We start from the raw sequence: 22,622 nt of genomic DNA on the forward strand, positions 1-22,622 counted from the left end.
CCTATTTAGTATACCCCATTACTTAAACCCTATACTTTAGTTGACCTGAGCCATCCATGGCTCTATATCTATGCTACTCTATACCCATTTTCCCTCTGCACTAAATGCCTCCTCCGAATGTAGTAGGGCTGTGAATCTTTGGGCGTCCCACGATTCGATTCGATTCCGATTCTTGGGGTCACGATTCGATTCAAAATCGATTTTTTCGATTCTACGATTCTCGATTCTCCAAAAACGATTATTCTCTATTCAAAATGATTCTTGATTCAATACATAGGATTTCATCACAATCTACTCCAGCCAACTGAAGTGATTAACTTGAAAATGACTGAAGACATGATGTTTACTGTAAGGGTGAGGGTTAGGGTGAGCTTACATTTCATATTATAAACACCATGTAGTGAAAACTCCTGTAACTAACCAGAAATAAAATCTAAAAAAATAATAATAATAATAATAAAATAAAAAGATAAAAATAAAAAAAAGATTTTTGGAAATTATGAATCGATTTTGAATCGTTCATAACGGGAATCGCGATTCTAATTCGAATCGATTTTTTTTGACACCCCCTAGAATGTAGCCAATCTACAACCTCACAACGTGTCGCCATATGATACCGCATTCATTCATTGTAGAAAATTACTTTGGGAGCAGATTGTCAAATCATGAAAGTTGTTCCCATTGGAAGGTCTTGCAATTACATTGTTTTGTGTTATAAGATGGAGAGGTATATGGTATAAGAGGGACAGCACTTGTTTGGCTGCATAGTTACATAAGGAATAGGCAACAATTTGTCCAAATGGGAAAGTAAAGTCTGTGAGCTTAAACATCACCTGCGGTGTCCCACAGGGGTCAGTATTAGGACCTAAAATGTTCATATTATATATATATATTATATAAAATATTATAATTATAAAATATATATTATACGTAAATTATATATTTAATGTATCAAACATTTTAAAACTTTGAATGTTACTTTGACAAAAATAAGTTATCACTAAACCCGAGTAAAACTAAATATGTATGATATTTGGAAATCGCTAAATAAATCATGTAAAGATTGAAAGAGTGTATGAGATCAAGTTTCTGGGTGTCTAAATTGACCACAGACTCTGCTGGAAATCCTATACAAAATATGTGTGTTCCAAACTGGCAAGAACAAGTTAATGATATTGGGTAAAGCCAGACACATACTGCATAAATCATTACACACTCGGTCTGTACAATACACCTGTTCTCTGTACAATACACTTGTTGATCCTTATCTATCGTACATGAAGTTATGGGCAATACCTTTTTAACGTTTCCAGACTTGGTGAAATTTAGAACTGCACAAATGCATGTTTAAAGCCTGGAACAAAAGTTTCCCTGTGAATATTCAAAAACCTTTTAACCCATTCTGACCTGAGATCAGATTCATACGAGGTTTCCGCCGGACACACACTGGTCCTGATGAACCCATTCTGACCTGAGATCAGATTCTAAAAATGTCAGTCGCTCTTCGATTTTTCAAAAATAGCAGACCTACAAGCTCGTGTCGCGCCACTCGGTGGCGCGATACGAGCTTGTAGATCTGCTATTTTTAAATAGCTAAAGCATAACATGATGCTAACACCAAAATGGGTGCCCGGTCAGAATGGGTTAAAGCCTGGAATAAAAGTTTCCCTGTGAATATTCAAAAACCTTTTAAGGAGATAGATGGTAATTATGACAGACAATAATTATCCATCTTTATCTGATCAATCATCGCTTTACTACATTCTTTCAGATACACTCCAACATGGACAGAGGCCAGGGCAACGTGAAGTACGTTCTCACAGGGGACGGGGCGGGCACCCTGTTCCTGATCGATGAGAAGTCGGGGGACATTCACGCCACCAAGCGGCTGGACCGGGAGGAAAAAGACATGTACACGCTTAAGGCCAAGGTCGTGGACAGGATCACAAGTATTGATCTGGAACCAGACACCGAGTTCAACATCAAAATCCATGACATCAACGACAATGAGCCAAAGTTCGAGAAGGAAATCTACTTTGCCAGTGTTCCTGAGATGTCCGAAGTTGGTAAGTTAGATTGTAGTTAAAAAGCTAACTGTCTGGGAGAGTTCTTGGAATAAGTAATATGTGTATAACTGAAGGAATACATTGAATAAGAGATGTGTAGCCTAGCTAGTTTCCAGCCTGATTCGCTGCGTTCCGTGATTTGTTTTGTCACTTCGCTAATCACAGGGATTAAAGTAAAAAATAAAATCCCAAAATGGAAAATGTTTTTCAGACCACGACCCAATATCTGATTCGTGAAACGTTGTAACCCCCAGCCCCCAGCCTGTTATTTTTCAATTTTTTTGAAGCGTTTTCCTCCGTGGTGTGGTACTGTAAAATGGTGCTTCCCTTACGTTCTAACAAGCTTATGATTGCACACACGATAATTGGTCATTGATTTGCGTGCATATGCATAGCCTACTCGCTTGTTGTTTGAATTGATGCACCCGGCAGCGCTGTAGTCAGTGTGTTGCAGAGGCAGCAGAGCACCAACTTCATTTAGTTTCATTTAGCCAAGCAAAGCGAGTCTCCTTTCACTACCAATGCCTCCATATCGCATGACTGCCTTGAAAACGGTGCAGGTTTGTCCACCGTCAATTGCATTGTTGAACTCCTGTGTGGTAGCGCGTAGCGGTAGTCCAATTGAGCGATAATAATCATGGAGGCATTCATGGAGAAAGAAAGACTCGGAGCCCCGGACGCGGCTTGGTGAAGTTGGGACCAAATTAAACACCGCCCTGAAGTGTTTGCATTGGCACACATGTATGGGTAACTTTTGTGTAACAAATCCTCTCAAATCACTAATTGGCAAACATGGCATTAAGCAAGTGCTCTGCTGTCTATTTGAATGCAAGAGAACCGAACGTAAGCACGTTTATTGTCAATTACTGCTGCCTTCCCTGTCCTACCCGTTACGTGGTAAGGTCGGGCGATATGCAATTTCTTTCCAATCGCCCATCGTCTGTCCAAAAATTGCAGATGGACAATATATTCGTGTTATAAAAGTAAAGTGAGAACAGCTCACTGAGGGTCGCAAAAAAGACAGATCTACAAGCGCTGTTTTTGCAGCGCCGTTCGCTACGTTTTGAGAGCTTGTAGATCTGTCTGTTTTTGCAGTGCCGGTGCCCGAGTAAAAAATAAGATAAATTACAGGTGGAGATGAAGTGAAGTTTAACAGACAAGCAGCAGCAAACTAAGCTAACATCACCACCATGGCTGGTGTTGTTAGCTTAGCTTGTTGCAATGCTAACGTGTTGTCATACGCTCCTCGTCTTTTCCTTTTCTTATTTCCCCCCCCCCCCCCCCCTTATTTGTTTATTTTCCGGATCTGCACTGATCTCATTTATGTCCAATAATGCAGTGGCGTGCACAGACATTTAGCGGGGCAGGTGCTCAAGTGAAAAAAGGGCACCTTGTGCAGCGCGTGAAACCAGCCGGTTGCCTTAATAGTGTGAGATTTATAGATTTTGGGGCATACATAATATATTAGAAGCTTTTCATCAAGAATTGATCAATGTCACCATGGTCCACATACTGTACAGTGTACACTGTACAAAACAAAACAGTTGTTGGGGGGGGGGGGGGGGTGGAGGGTTCAAAAGGGCACATTGCTGTCCAGAGTGAAACTGGCAGGGGGTGATCTAGCACCCCCTAGTGTCTATCTGTGCACGCCACTGCCAATAAGGAATCCTCATGATGGAAATCCGTCTCCAGGGCGTAGAACGTTAATGCATCTAGTCAGTCTGGTAAAGGATCCTATCTCCAAAGTAGGCGGGACACTGTATGTAAAAGATAGAACAGTGAGAAAAGCATGGACAGAGTCAGGCTGGCTGATGACGTATCAGCAACAATGTGGCTACGTAACAGGTGACGTTATGAAATACAATGTGGCTACGTAACAGGTGACGTTATGAAATACAATGTGGCTACGTAACAGGTGACGTTATGAAATACAATGTGGCTACGTAACAGGTGACGTTATGAAATACAATGTGGCTACGTAACAGGTGACGTTATGAAATACAATGTGGCTACGTAACAGGTGACGTTATGAAATACAATGTGGCTACGTAACAGGTGACGTTATGAAATACAATGTGGCTACGTAACAGGTGACGTTATGAAATACAATGTGGCTACGTAACAGGTGACGTTATGAAATGCAATGTGGCTACGTAACAGGTGACGTTATGAAATACAATGTGGCTACGTAACAGGTGACGTTATGAAATACAATGTGGCTACGTAACAGGTGACGTTATGAAATACAATGTGGCTACGTAACAGGTGACGTTATGAAATACAGTGTGGCTACGTAACAGGTGACGTTATGAAATACAATGTGGCTACGTAACAGGTGACGTTATGAAATACAATGTGGCTACGTAACAGGTGACGTTATGAAATACAATGTGGCTACGTAACAGGTGTCGTTATGAAATACAATGTGGCTACGTAACAGGTGTCGTTATGAAATACAATGTGGCTACGTAACAGGTGACGTTATGAAATACAATGTGGCTACGTAACAGGTGACGTTATGAAATACAATGTGGCTACGTAACAGGTGACGTTATGAAATACAATGTGGCTACGTAACAGGTGACGTTATGAAATACAATGTGGCTACGTAACAGGTGACGTTATGAAATACAATGTGGCTACGTAACAGGTGACGTTATGAAATACAATGTGGCTACGTAACAGGTGACGTTATGAAATACAATGTGGCTACGTAACAGGTGACGTTATGAAATACAATGTGGCTACGTAACAGGTGTCGTTATGAAATACAATGTGGCTACGTAACAGGTGACGTTATGAAATACAATGTGGCTACGTAACAGGTGACGTTATGAAATACAATGTGGCTACGTAACAGGTGACGTTATGAAATACAATGTGGCTACGTAACAGGTGACGTTATGAAATACAATGTGGCTACGTAACAGGTGACGTTATGAAATACAATGTGGCTACGTAACAGGTGACGTTATGAAATACAATGTGGCTACGTAACAGGTGACGTTATGAAATACAATGTGGCTACGTAACAGGTGACGTTATGAAATACAATGTGGCTACGTAACAGGTGACGTTATGAAATACGAGTGAGACAGGACCCTTTCCAGACTGACTAGTGAAGTGACAAAACAAATCACGGAACGCAGCAAATCAGGCTGGAAACCTGAGATAGAGATAGACTTCAAAGCCACACCCTTCGGTCACAAGTTATTTCTCACAGTAAAGGTCACAAAACATTATTTTGGACAGCAACTACAATGTCAGTGTTAACTTTAAAATACACTAGAGCTGGCCTACTTGGAACGATGCAAGTTGGAAATGCATGCCTCCCACCCAGTTATTATGTCTGTGTCCCTTTTATGCTCATATATGGAGTTCTTTGTCAGGCATGCCCAAATATGGAGTCTATGCGGATGTCAGAACCAGCCTTGTGATGCCAGAACAGCCCAGCTCCATATATGGAGATATAGGCTGTGATCAGGTCCAGAGCCTGAGCAGAGGCTTTTGTGCTGGTTCTGGACAACAGGCTATCCAACGGCCTCGACACCGGGCACTGCACTCCCTGTGGGGGTGTGGAACAATCGAATTTGAAGTCGGTGGGGCGAACTGTTCTCGAGTTACCTGGATTACAGACGTACGTACCCACGTACGTACCCACTCTAAGAGATGTTACAAGTCCAAGGCGTGGGTACATGATTTTCAGTTTATAGGTTAACCTGAATTACAGGACAAACCCCAAACCCTTAAACCCCAAATCTATTCTCTCTCTTTCTTTCTTTCTATCTTTCTCCATTGTATTTTCAATGTCCATCTTTTGTGTATTCAACAATCATAAACAATAACAATCGTTCTGTCATTATACAAACTCACTTTTCCATTACACAATCCTCAGCATACAGCATAACTTCTCTTCATAATGCATCTCTCAGCAAAATGCCATTTTCATCAGTATCAAACATTGCAGTGTCACTGCATTAATTACTTGGAAAGAGACAAGATAGTCAGGGAATATTATCACATTTATCAGTAGGCTATAATGTCAAATCTGGGAATAAAGTTTTTCACCAATGTGTTTGTAAAGGTGTCTACTAACACACCCCACATTGGTTTATATTCAACCACCCTAGGGGAATTGGTGACAGCTGCTGAAAGTTGGGGTACCATTTACAGCCAAAAGGGCAAAATGTTCTAAATGTCATTATGCTTTAAATAGCATGTGACGTGTCAAACATCATTTCATCATTCTGGCTATGGCCATTTTTAGCCCAAGGAGTGTTTTTCATGCAAAACTAATGCTTGGAATGGATTCAGAATGATGAAATGATGAAAGATGGTCATTAATACTAACCTGAAATACAAGACAGAAGACACAAGGAATAACAAGGAAAACGTGTCTGCTCTTTCACAAGATCCACAGTATAGACCGATTCACAGAGGGTTTCCTGGGTGCGGCCATTACTGAGGTGTACCATTGAGTGCAACAGCACTGATTAGCTACACCTGGCCTATGGAGCACCTGCTCCATGGATTACCCCTCAGTAATGGCCGCGCCCAGGGCACCCCTCTGTGAATCGGTCTATACAGGTAATGGATTCTTGCAGCAAATTGCAGACACTGCCCCCTACTGTCACTAGTTGGCTGTTCTTCACACCCTACAGTGGTACAGCATTAAACTCATCCACATGAATATATACACTGACACGAAGGTAGACAGGAACGCCCACAACATCCATCAGAAGGACATCTGGAACGCAATCGTTCAGTCGCCCTCGAAAAGTTGACTTATTATTAAGTATAAGAGACGATTTAGCCGTTGTTCACATGACGCTGGTCTGTCATGGCGGAACTTCAACCTGTTTTATGCACTTTTCCCATTTACAACGTATACATTACATGTTCAGATTTCAAATATAAAGTGCTCGCCCCAGAGCCACGGATGTTACAAAACTCCTCGGGTGGGTATAATTACCCGTATCTTCCGCATTGTTGAAAGCACAATCATGGCCAAAAACTGATTAAACTTTGCTTTTTATTGAACAATACGGAAGATAGGCCGGCCGGTACTTATACCCGCCCTAGGAGAATTGTAACATCCATTACAAAAGGGTGAGAGCCCTTTTGTAATCTGAACATTTGTGTAGCCGTAAGCCGTAATTGGAGAAAACACTTCAAGCCAGAGCTGCCATGAGCACACAGCACATTGCGACGCGTTGTGAGTGAGTTTGTAGATTTTTGGTTCATGCTGGTTTATAGTTTAGAGTCATATTATCCTTATCTCTTTATACTTTATTGCATGCGTCAAATTGCACAAGCAAGCACAACCGAAATTGTAGAACTGTTTTCCACAACATAATATGATCTCCCTCTCCCTCCATGTTACAAAACATTGTGTTACCGCGGCGCAGTGTTTAATCGCCTGGTAGAGACACTCTATAGATATGAACATACGGTATGAACATAATATCAAAAAAACAACAGCCATTAAGTCATCAATAATGTTTATAGAACACATTGTAGTGAATTCTAAGTAGTTTAGAGACAGTTGAAACTTGGCACAGAGCCATTATCATTTGGCAAAGTGTGGTCGTTCACTGTTCAATATCATGCAGGATTTACACAATGCTTTAGCTCGTATTCATTGCCAAGCCAAGCCATGCTTTAACTGTATGTTCTGTACTTTTGAGACATCCTGCTGCCTCCTGCATTATGTGCAAATTAAAAACTGGTGGTACGCAGGGCCGTTGATTGATTATTCAATGAGCGCTTCCAAACACTTGAAAACCTGCAAGGAATTTCTTGACATAAAGTAGCTCATAACTCGTCTACTGTGGATTTTTATGAAACAAACACTTTGCAGATAGAAAGAGGATAATTAAAGCTTTTTGTACAGCTGCAATGTTGGTGAGTTTGACATAATTTAATACAATTAGATAGGACTTTGTCTGTTTGGATGTATGGGCGGTCATTGGCAAATTGTGGCTAGTTTCCACCCTGCCATTAACTTATGGAAAGATGACCACCGTGTGCATACGGTCTATTGAGTATTCAAACATGAGTCTTTTTTTGAGCATCTCAGAGCATCTGTAGCTCCAACGGTTTAGAAGATAGAGGCATAGAGGTTTAAAGGTTTTATGACATTCATTTTCATTTCTTTTTCTTTTTCTTTTTTCTTTTAGGTTTTATGACCTCAATTACACCCAAAAAACCTGGACTTTGAACATTCAGTGGATTTTCTGTGGTCTGAAGTTTTCTTTGGGGTTTTTTGGGCCTTTTGAGCTACAATGAAAACAGGCAACAGTGAAAACAGTGACATCTGCTGGCAAATCCCATTGACATATATGGGATTTGCAGGGTCTTACATCACTTACTGCCGGCAAATCAGAGCACCTGTTTGAGCCAGAAAACCCCATATCACAGAAAATCTACTGAATGTTAAAAGTTCATGTTTTTTGGGTGCAATTGAGATTAGAAAACCTAAAAAAAATAAGAACAATTCCAAAACCTTTTTTTTAATGTCACAATCCCTTTAAGTGGCGGTTATTTTTTAAAGGGTGTGGTCATTTTTGGGTATTTCGCCCCGGATAGAGAATTTTTCACAGTTCCTAAGTTGTTCACAGCGGTCATATTAGCCAAGAACAGTTGAGATATTCTCCGCTAAATGAAGTGCATACATATCTTAGCCAGGTCCTGGAGTCTAATGACATACTCATGCATGTGTGTATTCATAGGAAAAATGAATTACATCAATAAACAATATAACGTTTTGTGGGTGCCACAAATACACATTCTGGTGCCTTTTTATGCATTTATGTATTAATTAATTCATTCACTCATTCATATGGTGGTTTTTTTGTTCACAAATAGGCCTAATGCCATTTTCTAAATTATGTAGGAAACTGTAAAGTTTACTTTGTAACTGTTAAGTCATTAAAAGTGCCTTTGCCTGACTGTGTTCTGGTTCATATGAATTCCAGCCTATATGAAAAGCAATCCAGGCAAAATCCACAAAAATAATTATCCCAATTACAACTGCAAATTAATACATGGGTGCAATAAGGCAACACAAAACATAAATAACCACCGGCCCTCTTTGAAATCCATAGCACATCCATCATGGAGATTCATGGATCCTTCTGAATCATATTAGAATAACGTATGATGCCGATGATGCCTGCGGGCGCGTGCATGCACGCACGCACGCACACACACACACACGCCAAATAAAGGCCTTATACGTGTTGGAAGAATGTGTGATTAATAAAGCAAGCCAGCCATGAAGCTGGCTCCCTTTTATAGTCAGTGCAGGGACAAAGTGGGACAGATGTTCAGACTTTCATTAGTATGCATGGTGACATTCTGCCCCAACAGGACACAGCGACACAGAGGGGCCTCGCAATGCCAAGGACAGTTTTTTGAAATTTGTGGTAGTATTATTGGAGAGACCTGTTGTGTGGATTAACTAAAGCATAACAAGACGAGAACATAAAATGTCAATATACTGTATAGGCCTACCGTAGAGGCCATCTTTCTATTATTTCCATTGCGTAGACATACACTAACATGCTATGGTTGCTCAGTTTAGCCCATTCTGACCGGACACCCATTTTGGTGTCAGCATCATGTTATGCTTTAGCTATTTAAAAATAGCAGATCTACAAGCTCATATCGCGCCACCGAGTGGCGCGATACGAGCTTGTAGGTCTTCTATTTTTGAAAAATCGAAGAGCGACTGACATTTCTAGAATCTGATCTCAGGTCAGAATGGGTTCGTCAGACCAGCGTGTGTCCAGTGGAAACCTCGTATGAATCTGATCTCAGGTCAGAATGGGTTAGTTTAGTTTGTTGCCTAGGTACTGTATGGTAAAGGCATGCAGTGAGGCACCCAATATACTTTGTGTTTGTTGAGGCTTGCTGGCAGGGTTCCATCCATGCTACTTTCTGCATGCTGCTCTGCATGCTGCATGCAGGGTTCCATGCTACTTTCTGCATGCTGCTCTGCATGCTGCATGCAGGGTTCCATGCTACTTTCTGCATGCTGATCTGCATGCTGCATGCAGGGTTCCATGCTACTTTCTGCATGCTGATCTGCATGCTGCATGCAGGGTTCCATGCTACTTTCTGCATGCTGATCTGCATGCTGCATGCAGGGTTCCATGCTACTTTCTGCATGCTGATCTCCAACACAGGGTTCCATGCTACTTTCTGCATGCTGATCTGCATGCTGATCTCAGGGTTCCATCCATGCTACTTTCTGCATGCTGATCTCAGGGTTCCATCCATGCTACTTTCTGCATGCTGATCTCCAACACAAACAGGGTTCCATGCTATACTTTCTGCATGCTGATCTCCAACACAGGGTTCCATGCTACTTTCTGCATGCTGATCTCTAACACAAACAGGGTTCCATGCTACTTTCTGCATGCTGATCTCCAACACAAACAGGGTTCCATGCTACTTTCTGCATGCTGATCTCCAACACAAACAGGGTTCCATGCTACTTTCTGCATGCTGATCTCCAACACAAACAGGGTTCCATGCTACTTTCTGCATGCTGATCTCCAACACAAACAGGGTTCCATGCTACTTTCTGCATGCTGATCTCTAACACAAACAGGGTTCCATGCTACTTTCTGCATGCTGATCTCCAACACAAACAAACAGGGTTCCATGCTATACTTTCTGCATGCTGATCTCCAACACAAACAGGGTTCCATGCTACTTTCTGCATGCTGATCTCCAACACAAACAGGGTTCCATGCTATACTTTCTGCATGCTGATCTCCAACACAAACAAACAGGGTTCCATGCTACTTTCTGCATGCTGATCTCCAACACAAACAGGGTTCCATGCTACTTTCTGCATGCTGATCTCCAACACAAACAGGGTTCCATGCTACTTTCTGCATGCTGATCTCCAACACAAACAGGGTTCCATGCTATACTTTCTGCATGCTGATCTCCAACACAAACAGGGTTCCATGCTATACTTTCTGCATGCTGATCTCCAACACAAACAAACAGGGTTCCATGCTACTTTCTGCATGCTGATCTCCAACACAAACAGGGTTCCATGCTATACTTTCTGCATGCTGATCTCCAACACAAACAGGGTTCCATGCTATACTTTCTGCATGCTGATCTCCAACACAAACAAACAGGGTTCCATGCTACTTTCTGCATGCTGATCTCCAACACAAACAGGGTTCCATGCTACTTTCTGCATGCTGATCTCCAACACAAACAGGGTTCCATGCTATACTTTCTGCATGCTGATCTCCAACACAAACAGGGTTCCATGCTACTTTCTGCATGCTGATCTCCAACACAAACAAACAGGGTTCCATGCTACTTTCTGCATGCTGATCTCCAACACAAACAGGGTTCCATGCTATACTTTCTGCATGCTGATCTCCAACACAAACAAACAGGGTTCCATGCTACTTTCTGCATGCTGATCTCCAACACAAACAGGGTTCCATGCTACTTTCTGCATGCTGATCTCCAACACAAACAGGGTTCCATGCTACTTTCTGCATGCTGATCTCCAACACAAACAGGGTTCCATGCTACTTTCTGCATGCTGATCTCCAACACAAACAGGGTTCCATGCTACTTTCTGCATGCTGATCTCCAACACAAACAAACAGGGTTCCATGCTACTTTCTGCATGCTGATCTCCAACACAAACAAACAGGGTTCCATGCTACTTTCTGCATGCTGATCTCCAACACAAACAAACAGGGTTCCATGCTACTTTCTGCATGCTGATCTCCAACACAAACAAACAGGGTTCCATGCTATACTTTCTGCATGCTGATCTCCAACACAAACAGGGTTCCATGCTATACTTTCTGCATGCTGATCTCCAACACAAACAAACAGGGTTCCATGCTACTTTCTGCATGCTGATCTCCAACACAAACAGGGTTCCATGCTACTTTCTGCATGCTGATCTCCAACACAAACAGGGTTCCATGCTACTTTCTGCATGCTGATCTCCAACACAAACAGGGTTCCATGCTACTTTCTGCATGCTGATCTCCAACACAAACAAAACCACAACTGCTCACTATTCCAGTGGACCAAAATAAAATAGACAATTCTCTACTGTAGTACAACCATACAGCAGGCAGGTATAGGCAAATTGATTGATTGATTGATTGACAAATGTGAACAAAAAACATATTAACCCATTCTGACCTGAGATCAGATTCATACGAGGTTTCCACTGGACACACACTGGTCTGATTAACCCATTCTGACCTGAGATCAGATTCTAAAAACGTCAGTCGTTCTTCGATTTTTACAAAAATAGCAGACCTACAAGCTCGTATCGCGCCACTCGGTGGCGCGATATGAGCTTGTAGATCTGCTATTTTTAAATAGCTAAAGCATAACATGATGCCGACACCAAAATGGGTGCCCGTTCAGAATGGGTTAATGTATTTAGCTCAACACTGCCTTTTAATGTGAGTTGATTTTGACCCGCTCTGTTCTTTGACAGGTATGTCTGTCGCCACGATAACGGCCACCGATGCCGACGATCAGACATACGGGAACAGCGCCCAACTTGTTTACAGCATCCTGCAGGGACAGCCATATTTTTCTGTGGATTCTGAAACTGGTAAGCTATCGCCCACGAGACATTAAACTGATATTAAAGCACTAGAGATGTTCCCCGATACTGTATCGTATCGGAAAAGTATCAGATCGGCCCTTATTTGGTCATATCATAGAGTTATATATCTATAGAGAAGACACCCGAGTTCTCCCATCCACTTGCATTGAGTTGCTCAAAAGCGCATGAGGCGGATTCACTCCTCCTTCCGGGTAAGAACAGAGTGCATTCTGGGACGGATTGCAATGGTGAGTGGCCCCAAACACATGAACGCGCTGCCATTGAACGCGCACGAGCGTCGTCCGTCGTGAACGTGTACAATGTTAGTCAACGGACAGCGCGTTCATGTGTTTGGGGCCAGGCTGCAATACCTTCATTCGGCCACTATGTCCATTTCGCCTCAAGATTTCCTCTGGGTGCCTTCTCTATTCATATATATACTCTAAGGGTCATATCGGTATCGGCAAATATGGCAGTCTAACCACAGATCCGACAAAGGGATATAAAGGAGTTGACACTATAGCAAGTAAATAAAATGTTGGGGCATGTGGAGTTTGTGACAGACAATAATATAATACTAATCATCGTAATAATAATGGTCCCCACTCCTTGGGTGTTCTTGGACACTGTATATTTGCACATAATGTGACATTTGTCATCTGTATTTACCCATCCTGATAATCACTAGGCGAGCAGCCATTGCAGTGAGTAGCCTTTGTGTGGCGCTCAGGGAGCAATTAGGGGTGAAGGGTCTTGCTCAGGGACAGCGGGACACACATTGGCCTGGCCTCATGGGATCGTCTTGCTCAGGGACAGCGGGACACACATTGGCCTGGCCTCATGGGATCGTACCTGGGACAACCAGGGGCTCTTGACCAGTGGGCTCACTTACCGCTCAGCTATGGGCGGCTGACAGACAGACATACTACAAAACACACAAACTTGCCGTGACTATTGAATTATTTGTGCTACCAATCGTTCTCCGCAGGCACCATCAAGACGGCCCTGCCCGGCATGGACCGGGAGGTGAAGGAGAACTACCAGGTCGTGATCCAGGCTAAAGACATGGCTGGACAGATGGGGGGGCTCTCAGGGACCACCACGGTCAGCATCACTCTGTCAGACGTCAACGACAGCCCGCCACGCTTCGCTAACCGTAAGAAGTTTCTTGATAAATGTTTTTATGTGATGTATTCCCATGCTTTTTTGTTCTTGCTTAATGTAAGTCGCTCTGGATTAAGAGCGTCTGCTAAATGCCTAAATTGTAAATTGTTAACATATTTTCTACATGTCTGTCTATCTCATTTATTGTTTATATTTTGTGCTGAGTGGCGCGCTACGAGCTTGTAGGTCTGCTATAAATACGTTAGAACTGAATGTGTTTAGAAGAATTGTGCTTCTATTTACACATGCACAATGAACCAAGCAAGTACACAAATACACACTGACAAACATGTGCAATGCAAACACACACACAAACACACACACACACACACCAAAACTTGTGTTATTTCCCTACAGATTCCTTTCGTATGACTGTGGTGGAGTCGAAGGAAATCGGCGACACCATTGGCCGGATCAAAGCAGACGACCCAGATGTTGGCCGCAACGCAGAGATGGACTACAGCATTGTTGGCGGCCACGACATGTTCAACATCATCACAGACCAGGCCACGCAGGAGGGGGTCATCACAGTTAAACAGGTAAATGAACAGATAGTTTTAAATGCTGGAAATCAATCAATCGACCAATCAATCAATCAACCAACCAATGAAAATCTGATAATTAAATCAATATTCAAAGAAAAAAAAATAGAATATATAATTAGATCCATTAATTCATTGTATTAATATTCAAAGAGAAACAGCATCTCATAGTAACAGAGGATAGCAATTAAAAGCATGATAGCAAATAAAGCAAATAAAATGCATCTCCAAATTGGTCCTCAGAGTGAAACAAACAGTATAAGCACATGGAAATAAATAGAGGAAAATAAACATAATTATGAATTAATTAATACACATAATTACGACAAAAACAAAACAATCTACATGTTTGCACTTATTACTTCAATACCATCATTAATTCTGCCCACAAAGCCTCCGTCACTCCACACTAACATGACATAATGTTGCTCTTGCATTACAATTATCTGCATTCAAATAATGAGTGTCATACAGCTATTTTACACTGGCCTCAACTAAATGTGTCCTAGACGGGAGGAGCATGAACCAAATCAAGGAATGGATGAACAGCTCCTTCCTGCACCTGAACTCTGCCAAATCAGAGATGCTGCTAGTCGGTCGGGTCCAGCCAAACATACCCATCTGTTCAATAACATAACCCTTAACCCATTCTGACCGGGCACCCATTTTGGTATTAGCATCATGTTATGCTTTAGCTATTGAAAAATAGCAGATCTACAAGCTCATATCGCGCCACCGAGTGGCGCGATACGAGCTTGTAGGTCTGCCATTTTTGAAAAATCGAAGAACGACTGACATTTTTAGAATCTGATCTCAGGTCAGAATGGGTTCGTCAGACCAGCGTTTGTCCAGTGGAAACCTCGTATGAATCTGATCTCAGGTCAGAATGGGTTAACCTCGATGGCTGCCCAATAACCCACAAACCAACAGTCCGAAACGTAGGAGTAATTTCTGACACATCCCTATCTTTCACACACCACATAAAAAGCATCACAAAATCTGCCTTCTTCCATCTGCGCAACGTTGCTGCTAGAATCCGTCCAAGACCAATACTTTCACTTCCCGATGCCGAAACCCTGGTCCACGCTTTCATCACCTCAAGAATAGATTACTGCAATACCCTCTTCTCCAACAAATGGTCTTAGATTAGTCCAAAACGCAGCAGCTAGAGTACTCACCAGAAAAAAGGAAATTTGACCACATCACACCAACACTAATAGAACTACACTGGTTACCCATACAGGCCAGAGCCGACTTCAAGATACTCCTCCTGACCTATAAAACCTTAAATGGAGTCACACCACCTTACATATCCAGTTTAGTAAAAAATATACATCCCTCCAAGACCTAAGTCACAACACACAATAAAAGAACGGTTAGGGGCAGAGCTTTCACACATTGTGCCCCCTGTCTCTGGAACGCTCTCCCTCAAGATGTCAGAAACTCCCTGGAAGCTAAAAACTAATAAGTGATATTTGAATTAAGTGAAATCACGGAATATACCTTTAAAGGTAATTGCAAAAAGGTGCCATAATCCGATTAATCGATTAATCGTTTAAATAATCGCCCAATGAATCGATTATGAAAATCCATAATCATGTCTTTTGCCATAATTAGGTAGCTTTACAACGAAGATGTATTCGGCTATTCGGTATTCGGTTTTCGGCCAACTGTTTCCTATATTCGGTATTCGGTTTCGGCCAAGAATTTCCCTTTCGGTGCATCCCTACTAAAAACACATATTCTTTCTATGCACTACGGTTCCGCCTAGTTTTAATCTGTATGATCCATAACTATGCACATTTTACCATGTTTTACTATATGTTTTTTTATTGCTATGTTTTGTGTCTTTGATTAGTTTTTTGATGCGTTAATGTTGTAAAGTCCACAGAGACCCCTTGGGGTGATTTTGTACTATAAATAATCTAAACTGAAACTGAATGTTCATCTGTGATGCATTTTGTGTTTAATTTTGAACTCATGGTGCAAAGATGAGAATATTTGGATCATGATCTCACCCAGGTATAGCTGTAAAACTACAACCCAAGATTCTACCAGTAACGTCACTAAAATCCACATTTAAAACGGTCTTGTTTTCTATGCAGGGCCATAAATATACCCCATTTCCCTCTTCTGTTATCACAATTTCCATAAAAAGTAACATTTTTCTTTATATTTACTTTCAAGAGCTGCTTCGGTGCAGTCAGAGGAGATTGGAACACACTCTGCCTCAGCTCCGTTCATAAGATTTTCAATATCAGTATTCCTGCTTGGGTTTTAGAATTATTTTATCTGGTGGACAGAAGGTTAGATGAAGGGTGCTGTGCAAGTTTCCTATTTGAAAAAGGCTGTAGGCCTATTGTGTTGTTGTTGTTGTTACCGTCTACAAACTTGATTCCTCTGGCCCTCCGGCTCTTCACATCTTTCAGCCGCTGGATTATGAGACCAAGAGGGACTATGAGTTCAAGGTGGAAGTGAGAAACACGTATCTGGACTCGCGGTTCCTCCAGGGGGTGCAGTTCAAGGACCATGCCACGGTGCGTGTGGCGGTGGAGGACGTGGATGAGCCGCCCATCTTCACCAGGAACCCCTACATCATCGACGTGCACGAGGACACGGCGGCCGGCAGCTTCGTGGGCGTCGCGTCGGCACGGGACCCGGACGCCGCCAACGAACCGCTCAAGTGAGTCCGACACAAATCTTTCTCAACCCTCGAACACTAAAAAACACGGGTGATTTTCACCCGGACAATTATATTTTTTGTCATTTTCAGAATGTTGCCGTTGTCTGAGGTGGGTATAGCCTATATAATGCTCAGAATCAACTGTATTGTCAGTGACATAGAAGGTAGGTTTGTTTCCCTGCCCACATCCCTGTTTTTTTTCCTACAGGCAGGTGTTCGGGTGAAATTCACCCGTGTGAAAAATCCCATACACTTTTTTCACTGAACCATTCTCACATTCTGGACCAAAGGAGAAGTTCCCAGCTCCATTATTCTTTTTTAGGTTTAACCCATTCTGACCGGGCACCCATTTTGGTGTCAGCATCATGTTATGCTTTAGCTATTGAAAAACAGCAGATCTACAAGCTCATACCGCGCCACCGAGTGGCGCGATACGAGCTTGTAGGTCTGCTATTTTTGAAAAATCGAAGAACGACTGACATTTTTTAGAATCTGATCTCAGGTCAGAATGGGTTAAAAAAAAAATAATACCCACGTTTTTCACTGATTCACCTGTCGCCAGGTGGCAGCATAATATGCACACCTAAGGAACGCCACCCGTCCACTCTAACTCTACTGTCCTGGTTTCCTTTCCGGGTTATTCAGGAAGCTTTTGTAATGAGCACAGTATCAGTCACATAACTCACATTAGCTCAGACCCCTTAGCTATCATCACAACCAGTTACATTTGCTCAGCGATGCGGTACAAACTCACAATAGATGTACGATCGTCGTGTGCGCGGCGGCTCACCATAGACAGCGCTCGGAACTTTTGAGATACAGCGCTTTGAAAATCCTGTTAAAGGAGAATTCCATAAGAAGGTTTTCTTACCTTTCTTTGTAGTTGTTACATCCCCACCAAAGAGGTCCAGGTGTTCTTTTGTGCAAAAGCTCCTTATTGGCTATTTCCCCTACCATAAGCGCTCAATGAATTGCATTGATTTGAATGGGAATTGAATGGGGCTATGGGGTGTTGTGCTAATTTGCTTATTTCCATCTAAATAAGTAGTAAACTGTGCAGCTTGGGATATTATTTACATTATGAAGAGAGGATATAATACTGTACAAAAAATGTTTAGCTATGGAAATAAGCGAATTAGCACAACACCCCATAGTCCCATTCATAGCCCCATTCAATTAAATCATTTAGGGCTTATGGTAGGGGAGATAGCCAATAAGGAGCTTTTGCACAAAATAACACCTGGACCTCTTTGGTGGGGACGTAACGACTACAAAGAAAGGTAAGAAAGCCTTCTAGCATGGAATTCTCCTTTAATGGAGAGACTCAATGGAGCTGGATTTAAAGATCCCATAGCTGGTGGGGACTGGTGGAGGCTCTCCATACTAAACCGGGGGAATGCTAAAAAGGTAAACTGACGGTCGCTGCTTTCATATATGGAGTATATGGTTGTCTACGAACATACGCATAAATAGAGCCAGTAGGTACCGATACACTGGCTACGTTTATAAACGTAGATAGCAGCGAAAAAGTTAACACTCGTCAAACCATGTAGAAACATGGTGTTAGTACGTGTGATGATTCATCCTGGTAAAAGCGATTGGGACCAAGCCTCGTGGTCCCAGCTTTAAATACCATGGCACAGGAATCAACAACAACATCAACATAGCAACCAAACACTACACTGTAAATGCGAAGTGTCCTCTCTTACGGGAGAGTGCGTGTGATTATGTGCTCGCTCGGCCAAATCTAACCCATCAGCATGGCCGTGTGTGTCTGTGTCACCACTCAAACAAATTATTCACGGTGTCCCCTTTGGAGAGATGAAGCAAATATAGACTGTGTTTGTTCCCCCCAGAATGATGTAAGACATCTCTTGTGTTACGGCACAAAGTCAAAGTGTCGATATTCCTCACATATGGCAGAGATATGCCGCCTCTGCCTTGGTGCAACATATCGTGTCGCATAAATGTCAGTGGAACATATTAAATGGTAAATGGTGCATTTATATAGCGCCTTTATCCAAGGCGCTTTACAGAGATTGTGCATTACATTCACCCATTCACACACACATTCATACACCGATGGCAGCGGAAACCATGCAAGGCACCAACTAGCACATCGGGAGCAATTAGGGGTTCAGTGTCTTGCTCAAGGACACTTCGACAGTAACTCTGGGGGAGCCCGGGTTCGAACTGGCAACCTTACGGTTACCAACCAGGGACTCTACCCCTGAGCCACCACCGCCCCTATTAAAGGAGCATTCAGTGATGTGGGTGATTTCTGATTTGGAGAAAAAAAACAGTCCGCCCCGGTAACAAGATGTGCACATGCACGCTCTACAGAGGGGGACACACGCAATGACGCAATAGGCCAACAGCAGGTGCACCAAGGAAGGAACCCTCTCTATCCTGATTGGATGAAGGCTAGAAGGCCTTTCTAGCCAAAACCGAAACCTAAGGTTTTTTGACCCCAGGGGTCAAGAGACATGGAGGAACTCCTTATATGGTCAGCACTAGGGAGGATTATCAAAACAAAAAAGTGATATTTGAATAAAGTGAAATCACTGAATATACCTTTAAGTGGACTACGATACATGAGTTGAGGGGCTACTGAGAGGGATGTATAATTTCCTGACAAAATATAGGAGGGAATAAATGCAGGTGCAGGTCCATTAGTACGGACAACTCCCATCCCCTCAGCTCTAGCCCTCTAACACCCGCATTAATTTCTACTTGCAAAAAATAGATTTCAACCTTACTACTACTTTGTACTACTAGGACTGACACTAAAACATATGTTAAAAAAATAAAAAGAAAAAAAAGTTTGATGGAAAATTTATAATAATTATATAATAATTATATAATAATATAATAAATTAATAATTTACATTTGGGGGATATCTTTCACAATAATGAATAAAACATGTTCTAGACATTCTAATGATCACAAAAAAACATATATTACAATTATTGTACCTACTTTTATTAGGGTAAAGGTCAAAAGTCTTAGGTTAAAAAAATGTTCAAAAATGTTTTTTGGTGTGAATTTCAGCCTCTGTGGGGGGTATTTATATGCAAATATCATGACCAATGGCATTGAAATGGCATTGCAATGAACATCACTGATGACGTTTAGGTGAAAAAAGAACAGAAAAAAAAAATTAGTAATTAAATTAAATAAAATTGTTGCTAAAAAGCAACGCTGGGTCTTAGAGGGCTAAGTACAGGCTGCTTCCTTCCGGCTAAATGTTCCAGGGGGCACAAGTAACAGGTATAAATTCTCCTTCGTGCCTGTGTCTATCCAGTGCAGATAGGAGGAGGTGGTCACTTTGTCGCCGTTATGAATTCCATTGCTACACTGATACCTTGAACTGCCATCCTGTTTTTTATTTTCTATGTGTTCCATGTTTTTTTTTTTTACTGTGTTTTATGTGATTCATGTGTCTTCCTGTTATGCTTTGCTGTACACCAAATCGCCCTTCGGGGAGTTGGGGACAAACAAATAAATGAACCTGAACCTGCCCAGTTGGAAACAATAAGCAATGTGTCATGTATATATATACAGACAATTTTGTTACCGTCTGAGTAATTGTTACAGCTTGAGTGTGCAGATACATTGTTGAGGGAGTCCTGTTCCTATATCATAAACCCTAAAGGGCTTGTGGAAAATAAAATTATGCTTCATCAAATGCAATTTCAGATTAAAGAGGTCTCGATCGGTTATGATGTGCATGTGCAAAATAAGCTGTGGCTTGTGCGCCAGTGTGTTGTTACATAATCAACTTACTGGGCCCGGGGCGGTTGGCGTAGTCGTCTGGGCACCTCGGTTGGTAATCCAGTCTGGCAGTGTGCCGCGGGTTCGACTAATTATTTAAAGCGCAAATAACATGCATTTTAAAACTGCTTTTAATATTTAATAATCATATCAAAGTTATTTCTAATGGTTTGAGCCTCAATCACCACTCTGATATAACCAGGCCTTGTCATTTTCTTTCTGGACTTTGAAAGCAGTTTTAGCTGCAGTACCACAATGTCCTGAGGTGGTGGGGGTGCTGATATGCAGATTATTGTCTCCACCAGGCCGAAGGCATGTGGGGAGAGTATGTTTTGCACTCCGTCCGTCCATTTGTGTGTCCGTCCGTCCGTCCGTCCGTCCGTCCGTCCGTCCGTGTGTCCGTGAACAGCTAATCTCGGCCACCGTTAACCCGGTCGATGCCATATTTTGCACACACACTCCCTGGATGCCAACGATGAACCTCTGCCCCAAACTTTCCAGAACGGCCTGTTATAGCGCCACCAGGAGGCCGCTTTGTGCAAAACAAGTTTTTGCACAGTACACCTACAGATTTTGTCCAAACATCACGCAAATTGGTACACAGTCTCTCTAGAGCCATTCAACGAAACGGGTCTTTCAGATTTATCAGACTCCATCCTGATTGGTTAAGATTGGCTTCCAAAGTTCACAGGAGTGCTCAGTTTCAAACAAAATGCTGCAAATCATGAACACATCGCGTGATTTCCGTGAAATTGTGCACCCACATTCCCACTAGGCCGAGGACGAAATGCCACATGAACAATTTCAACTCAGCCTCAAGGTGGCGCTATAACTGGCCGAAAAGTGTTTTTACCTCTAACTGCACGGATCTGTGGATAACCTGGTGGAGACCTGTGCCCGGAAGGGCACTTTTTCTAGTTTAATATTTGAGTCATTATAATACTGATGCTAGATAAAACCAGGCTCGTTTCCATTCCATGCCAGCTTGGAAAATCAACAATGGTGGACATTGCAAACAAAGTGGAAATGCAAATTTGCAACTGAAGACTGAAGAAAAGGAGGAATTATACAAAGTAGGGTGACATTGATGACATCACGATGAGGCCAAAATCAGTCGAGCTGTTTCTGAGAGCAATTTCCATTAAAACACCCATATGACATGAAGGCCTGATTGTTCAAAATTGGTTATTTGTGGGGGTAGAAAACACATATGGGAGCCCCAAAAACACAAAATAAATTGAAAAAGTTGAATTTCATGTTATAGGTCCTTTAAGCAGCAGCCTACTACTACTGTATAGCCTACTAGCCTACAGGTAGGCAGGAAAATGGCAACCAGAATAACCCGTTCTGAGCTAAACTCCTCCCTCCCTATAGTAAAAAATCACACCCGTGATCCTCTCCTCTCTCATTAGCGGGCAACAGTGCAGCACTAACACTATCTCTCTCTCTCTCTGTTTCTGGCACAACAGCGCCCCCTACTGGTAGTCATAGTGATACTGGTGCTCATGAACCAACACATACATACAGTAGGCACACACAGACATTTCTGTTCCTTGGCGTGGTTGCACCATTAAAAAAAAAGAAATTGTAAGTAAAAAGTACAATATTGGCCTCTGAGATGTAGTGGAGTAGAAATTGAAATTGAAAATAATCCATAACATAATCAGTAAAGTAACATTCCTCAAATGTGGTGACAACAATGATCCAAAGCTAGATCAACTCCCGTAATGCAGGCTCTTTAGAGATATTTGATATTTTAATCCAAAACACA

At 42.1% G+C, this 22,622-nt stretch overlaps 1 protein-coding gene across 2 annotated transcripts in view; it reads left to right on the forward strand.

Moving 5' to 3' along the window:
- LOC310868382 (cadherin-10-like) overlaps positions 1-22,622 on the forward strand; it is a gene marked incomplete at both ends in the record, with an annotated part of 38,998 nt that overhangs the window by 10,716 nt on the left and 5,660 nt on the right. For both annotated transcript variants that reach the window (XM_083778806.1, XM_083778807.1), the window contains 5 exons: positions 1,772-2,066; positions 12,574-12,693; positions 13,676-13,843; positions 14,209-14,390; positions 16,823-17,076. In XM_083778806.1, the coding sequence (XP_083634932.1) occupies positions 1,772-2,066; positions 12,574-12,693; positions 13,676-13,843; positions 14,209-14,390; positions 16,823-17,076 (1,019 nt within the window). The remainder of the gene's footprint in view (positions 1-1,771; positions 2,067-12,573; positions 12,694-13,675; positions 13,844-14,208; positions 14,391-16,822; positions 17,077-22,622) is intronic.

Source organism: Protomyctophum parallelum, assembly GCF_964188405.1.
Source record: "Protomyctophum parallelum genome assembly, chromosome: 12".
Classification (NCBI taxonomy): Eukaryota; Metazoa; Chordata; class Actinopteri; order Myctophiformes; family Myctophidae; genus Protomyctophum; species Protomyctophum parallelum.